The 6,786-nt window shown below is 40.3% G+C and overlaps 1 protein-coding gene across 1 annotated transcript in view; it reads right to left on the bottom strand.

Annotated features, from left to right (window-relative positions):
* Positions 1-2,839: 2,839 nt before the first annotated feature.
* Positions 2,840-6,786, bottom strand: part of CDR2 (cerebellar degeneration-related protein 2, 62kDa) — a gene marked incomplete at its 5' end in the record, with an annotated part of 6,981 nt that continues 3,034 nt past the window's right edge. Inside the window, 3 exons of the mRNA XM_010012284.1 lie at positions 2,840-3,708; positions 4,932-5,096; positions 5,340-5,488. Of these exons, the coding sequence (XP_010010586.1) occupies positions 2,841-3,708; positions 4,932-5,096; positions 5,340-5,488 (1,182 nt within the window). The remainder of the gene's footprint in view (positions 3,709-4,931; positions 5,097-5,339; positions 5,489-6,786) is intronic.

Below are 6,786 nucleotides of genomic sequence, written 5' to 3'. Positions count from 1 at the left end.
ACTGCTTTACATCGTTCTGCTTGTACCATGTTCTGCAGGGTGTAACTAGAGGTAGCTGTTGAGCTAAGGGCCTGCTGTGTGATGTGTGGTAACTATTGCAGGTTTATCATGGAAGCCTGGTTGTGATATAGTTAAGGAATATCCTTCTGTGTAAGCACTGTACAAGATGGTTACTTTACTGGTCATGTTCTTTTCTATACTTTCCATCACATGAGAACCTCAAGGAGATTCTATTAATTTCATCTACTTATGCTCTGAAAAGGCGAGTTGTTGACTAAAATAAGCAGATTAAGGTAGTTAATCCTTAGGCTAAGAATATTGTTACCATACTTACAACATCTCACATTTCTGTGGAAAGTATCTATTTTTAAACTACTAAAATTCTACCTTAATTAATATGCTAGTGTACTTTATTAACTTCATCAGTGTATCAGGGAGGTGTTTTAAGTTCAGGCTGCTTTTGCAGCCTTTGTCTTGGTTGGTGGCATGCACCCAGCACAGCCCTGTTGCCAGAGCAATACCTGTGGCTGCATCTAAAAGCTGCCCTCCAGGAAGGCCACAGTCTAAGAGAGGTTATGAAAGCAGAGCCCAGTCTTGGAGTTTTTTATTGCATAATATGTACAGTTAAGGTTAAAGTACAGTACAGCCAGAGCCGAGCACCGGCACAGGCAGCCAAGGGGAAAGTTACACTGCAGAAGAATCAAGTAGTTCTGTGGAAATCCAAGGACAGTTTTGGTATTTTTAAAGCATAAAAATGGTGTATATGAAAGTACTCTAAATTAGCCAACAGTAACAACCCACTGGAGATCACCAATTTCACCAAAAACTGAGTTTTACGTGTCTTCTGGTCTGGCAGGTATGGATCCCCCTTCCCCTAATGCAGTGAAGAGGGAGCAGTAAAGGGTTTGTGACGAACATGCCATACCCTTCTTATGTAGGGTTACTGCTTCCCCATACCCGACTCAGGGCAGACCTCCAGGTGATACAGATCTAAGTGTTAAGGAAACAGTGACAATACAGTTAACCTGATGGCAGAACAGCAGCTTTTCTGCTTTTTGGTTTTTCCCTTCTTTTTGAACACCCCTGACAAACACCACAACACTGAGGAGAAACTACTTCATTCCCCCTGGATTTCTATCCTAGACAGGCCTATGCTTTTCCAGGTGGCATAACCTTATTAAAAATACAGCTGTAATGGGAACTCCATCTGAGCCATGTGGGAAAGATTCAAGGCTAGATAACACAGGTGCCATCTGCAACAAGTTTACTGGTCCTCAACTGGCACACATGGGTGTAATTACTAGTTACACATGTGGCTTGACAGGATTATTTATTTGTTTAGAAAAATACAAGAGTCAGATTTCCATTTTTAAATAATCCTCAAAATGCAATACATGTTTTAGAGAAACTCCCACAAAATGAAGTCTTAATACTGCAGCTGAAAAAAAGCTATCCACAAGCTCAGCAGGGTACAATATAAGGCAAACTGGAACAGCCACATTTGAACTAAAGCTGAGAAATTGTCAACATTCTTTGTCAATAGTTTGGTCTATCACAGCAACTCAGGCAGAAAGTTGATCCCAAGAAGACCCTTTAATAAGGAAAAGGATGTCATCTTTCATTGTGCCTTCCCCCTCTTAATCTCTTAACCTTTGTTTTCTTAAGATTTTGAAGCAGTTTTAAAGAACATACTTCCCCATGTTCTTTGCTTTTCAGAATTTCAGTATATATAGATTATTATAAGGGAGTGGAGAAGGAGAGGAAGAGTAAGAGCATGGAAAACCCCTGTTTTCAGTAGGATGCGTTCTGGCAGCATTGTGTCCATCCTCCCACCCCCCCAGGCAGTGTGGAATCATCCACAGAAGCCGACATTGGAAGCAAGAGCCAGAACAATGTGATAAGGTTTCACCTGGCCTGTCTCCTTCAATCAAGCACTTGGAGTTTGTGGTATGTAAGACTAAAAGCTATCCTACTACATCAGTACTACTCCTAAAGTTAAACAGCTAAATTGCAACTTTCTATCTTACCAAATACACATAAAAATGTACTTTGCAGACATCCACCAAAGAACAGCAGGTCCCAAATAACAAACATCATCAATTCACAGTATCTTGCCTTCAGACAAAGTGCCCTACATAACAAACCATACCTAAAAAGCCACGCAAACTTTACATCAAATCCTTTCTTAATAGGAAGACATTTATACTAATCTGAGGGAGAGCTTAGTGCATGTGAAAACATGGTACTAGCTTAAACCCAGCACAGCTGAGGCTGCTCTGCCAGCTCTCCACCTCCCTGCCAAAGCAAGCTCAGCTAGACTGCTAACTTCATTCTCAAGAACTGAGGAGAGGCTGCCCAGGACACTGGTCATAGGCTTTGGTTCTACTTATTTTCCACAGAGATGTAGTTACAGGGCTAGATCATCAATGTGAACCAAAGGAAAGCTTTAGTTTGGTTCCTTGTGAGAGTACAGATTTCTAAGCTCTGTTACTTTTTAAGTGGACTAAGGAAATTAGAGTCAGTTAACTGCTCTGGCCAGAGATTAAGTGTAGTATGAAGTAGTAGTGTAGTATTAAGCTATGATGTTTGCTTGCTTTACAACCACTAGTTTGTGTGACAGTGCTAAACAACATTAAATCTATTGCTACGTAGGTACGGGGAGACTAGCTGTTAACTAACTAGGTTGTTAACTACAGGCCTACAAGCCAATTCAAAACATTCATTTTGAGTGCTCAGGAAATACATTGTAAAAGGGGTCTTCTGACACTGGTGTAAAGTTTTTCCCCTTCCTGACTAACAGATCAGTCATCAATAGAAAACGGTCATCATCCTGTCCAATGTTATGGCTGAGAGGAGAGGGACTTGTACTTAGCTCTGTGTTCATCTATTTCTTCCTTTGTTTTTTTGATACAGCTAAAAATTTCCTTAAAGAGTGCTTTATATTCAGGAAGAGCATTTGTGGGAGAGTCACTTAGCTCCACATTTGTGAATTCTTGATTGCTAGTTGGAAGATCATACTGGGTATTCCCTACAGTTAGGTCTTTGGAATACTGCTTCGGCGTTTGTACAGCCTTGTTTTTCAAAGAATCTTCAGCCATTTGACACCTCTTCAAAAGTTCCTCATACTTCACTTTCAGAGCATTATACTGAGCATCAACTTCATTAAGCACAGAGACTCCTCGCTGCTTCACAGCTTCAGCTCTCCTAATACATGTTTCTTCGTGGTCCCTTAGAATGTCTCCCCCTGCAGCACTGCTCAGGAAGGTTTCACTGCTGCTCCGTTTCAGTGCCTTCTTCTCAAACTCCGATACAGTCAGAAGTCCATCATCTGCTGGGCTCTGACCAAGCTCCCTTTCTAAAGGCTCCTTGAATGAAATGAAAAAGGATTCTGGCACCAATTTCTCCGTTTTATGTAATGTGTTTTCAGACTGAAGTATTTGTCGCATTTCAGCTACTTCCACTTCCAACTCTTCTGCACGAGCCCGATACAAGTCTATATCAGCAAGCCTCTGTTCAAGTTCACTATTTTCTTTTACCATAAGACTGTATTCTTCTTCCATCGTTACCCTCTTCTCTTTTTCTAGGTTCAGTTGGGCTTGCAGAACTGTGACTGCCTTTTTTAAGTTCTCATTTTCTTCTTCTAGAGGACTTAGCTGATTATCCATTGAAGTAATCTTTTCTGCAAACACATGGTCATAAACAAAATACCTGCAGAAACAAAATAAGTATGATCAAATGTAGGAAGTACAGCTGACCACACCTCCTAAAGTTTTCCTGTCCTGGGTAACTAATGACAGATTTAAACTGCATGCTATCATACCCCAGAGTACACACAGTGGTCATTTTACTAAGCTATCTGTCCATTTAATCATCACAGCAGAGTTTGTAAATATTGATACACCATCAAATCAAGCCTCCCAGCTTAAGCAGAACGGCAGCTTAGGAACAGTTTCAAGTTACAGACAAGCTTATTGAATAAACAGACCTACAATGTAAGTTTATTTAAACATTGCCTCCATGTATCAGGCAGTATTTAGACACTCATTTTTTTTCTGCAGCATTCCACTCTTTTAACTTTTGTCACTGTTGATTGTGGAAACAAGCATCAAAATTGACAAGGCAATTCTGTAGGCTGGTACTTCCACAAGCCTTTGGCAATTTGAAGGAATACACTTATTTAAATTATCGAGGAATAACTGCCAAAAGGAAGTTTGGATGTACGGATTTATTCTACAGCCCTACCTCCATGTAGTGCTGAAGCCCAAACACAAAAGCCTGTTCTGTCTGTGGAGGTGCTTCACTTACAAAATTATCTTTCATTTCATAAGTGAATCTGCTAGGACCGAAGGTAGTCTGAGCTTTTACCCCAGGTGGTTGTCCTGATGGGCATACTAATGCAGTTCAGCTGGGAAGAACTGCTCTAAATTGAAAAGGCAGCCCAGAGCTCCAGGCACCATTTTACCAGCTTAAGCATCATTTTAACCACCTTAAGTTCAAGAAGGCTATTGCAGGAATCCTGCCTTCCTTGAAAAGAAAATATCCACAGACATCCAAGGAAAAGGTAAGTTACATAAAATATTTTGCATGTAGGATGTTTGTTTTTCAGATTATCTGTCTGGTTTTATCTGGCTAAAAAAAAAGTGGGGTGCAAATTGCTGTAAACTTTCTAGGCTACAATTTGATATGGTTGGAGACTTTGGGAGAGAACCTTTCAAGGTAGTTCCTCTCATACAAATATAATATGGTCTAGAAGTGCACCAGAAGCAGCAGCACCACCACACGGTGCAGGACTGTGCAGCTGCACTGACAGTTGTGAACACCAGGTGTTTTTCTGCTAGCTTGTTTGACCTCTGTGCTTGTGTCTTAGTTTTTAGAGCTTTGCTTAAAGTAATTCCAGTATTCTCTTTGCTATGCGAGGTAAAAATTCTTACTGGCGAAGATCATACAGCTCCTTCAAACATGAGAAGCTATGCATTGATCTTGGCTGGTCAGATCTCTCGTGGTTCATCCGGCCTCGCCCAGGCTTTTTCAATTCTTCTACTTGTCGTTGCAGGTCATCTATGTGCGTTTGCAGGTATTCAATAGTCTCTGTCAAACTAAAAGGTGAAAGACATACAATTGCTTAATCACGGAGATGGGAATTTCCCATCCCTTCACAGTGTATTTTCTTCTCTGAAGGCTGTTCTTTGGCCCCAAAAGACCTTCAAAATACCCTATCCTTTCACTTTAACAGTACTGTAGAACACTGCTAGACAGAGATGGCCACCCAGTAACTACACAAAAATACACTTGGAGTGTTCTTTTTCACATTATCTAGGACAGATCTCGTAAAAGTTTACCTTAATATCTTTTGTTGGGAAGCTCTACTGTCTGCAACTAGTTTTTGATTAGTGTCTTCCAGCTCTCTTGCTGTCACATCCAGCTGCTCATAGACTTTGGCATGCTGATCGTTCATCTGACGCAAGAGCTCCACTTGCTTTGTGAGGTACTGCAAGACAGTATTGCTGTTACTAGTTTACACTTGAAACACAGAGACAGGACTAGTATTCTGCAGTTCTATTCATATTCATAGAGAAACTACTAAGTTTCAGAAATGTAGACTCCAGTGGTTGCTTCGTTCAGTTGCAAAAACACCAGTAACTCAGTTTGCCTTAGTCATGGAGATCAACCCCCATGGATCAACAAGCCTTTTATCCCAAGGAGCTCGGTTTGATTGTGCCCCCTGTGTTTATCTAGACTTGCTGCAGCTAGGCTTTGGCCAGCAGCCTCCTGGAGCGGGTTTGTCCATATTGCAGTTGTCACTGATACAGCTTTGAATCCAGACTTCAACATAGCCCTTAACTACCTACCAAGTCCTTCCAGAAGTTACAGTGAGCTCCAACAGAGATTGCCTAACAGCGTTGACCCAACAATTTTCTTAGCATTACATCTGAAATATTATGCAGCACCATCCGTAATTAAATTTCTTTTCAGCTGACCTATGTTTTCCCCGTCTGAAGCAGCATTTAGGTTCAGCAGAAGAGAATTTAGGTTGTGGTCACACTTAAGACAGCATATGCGCTACTATGCATCAGGAATCACATTACTGAATTCAATCTTTAATTACTCACAGGGAACTAATCCCAAACAAGGTCTCCTGCCTTTTTAGAATAATAAAACTACACATGAAGTATTCATTTTAATCCTCTTTAGTTTTACAATGACCCATATAGACTTAAGTTTCTTGAGTAATGTCAGAAAGCTTGGAATTCTCAGTCCAAGAGCAGTTAACAATCACATAAAGCTCTTAAAACAAGTGTCTTAGATTGTCCCACCCAGGATAGGGCTGACCCAGTTATAAAAATTTACACAATAATTTGCATGATGCAGACATGAACAAAAAAAACTAACCCTTTAAATCTGAAATACTTTGTTCTTACATAGAATTTATTTCTTGCAATACATTCTGTATTACTACATGCTACTTACTGAAAAGTAAACTTCAAGTAGGAGCAGCCAGACTTGTCGGCAGAATTACTTCTCTTTACATAGCCCTGTACATACTCAAAACTTCTAATATTCTACTTAACCTGTTACCTCATTAAAAGATTGCTGAGTTTACATTTTAGGCAATTTAAGAACAGATAATAAGTTAATCTAAGACTAGTAACTGCTCCATGCAGACTTCTAGAAGATCAACATGATAGCAGTTGGCTAGATCCTTTTGTAGCCTCTGTGCACATGACTGAGGATTTACACAAAAATAGTACATGGATTAGCAGCAGAATCTCAATGTGACCCATTTCA

Source organism: Nestor notabilis, unplaced genomic scaffold (assembly GCF_000696875.1).
Source record: "Nestor notabilis isolate BGI_N333 unplaced genomic scaffold, ASM69687v1 scaffold26033, whole genome shotgun sequence".
In the NCBI taxonomy this organism is placed as follows: domain Eukaryota; kingdom Metazoa; phylum Chordata; class Aves; order Psittaciformes; family Psittacidae; genus Nestor; species Nestor notabilis.
Note: the sequence above shows the minus strand (reverse complement) of the source record. Positions and strands in the feature narration are given on the sequence as shown.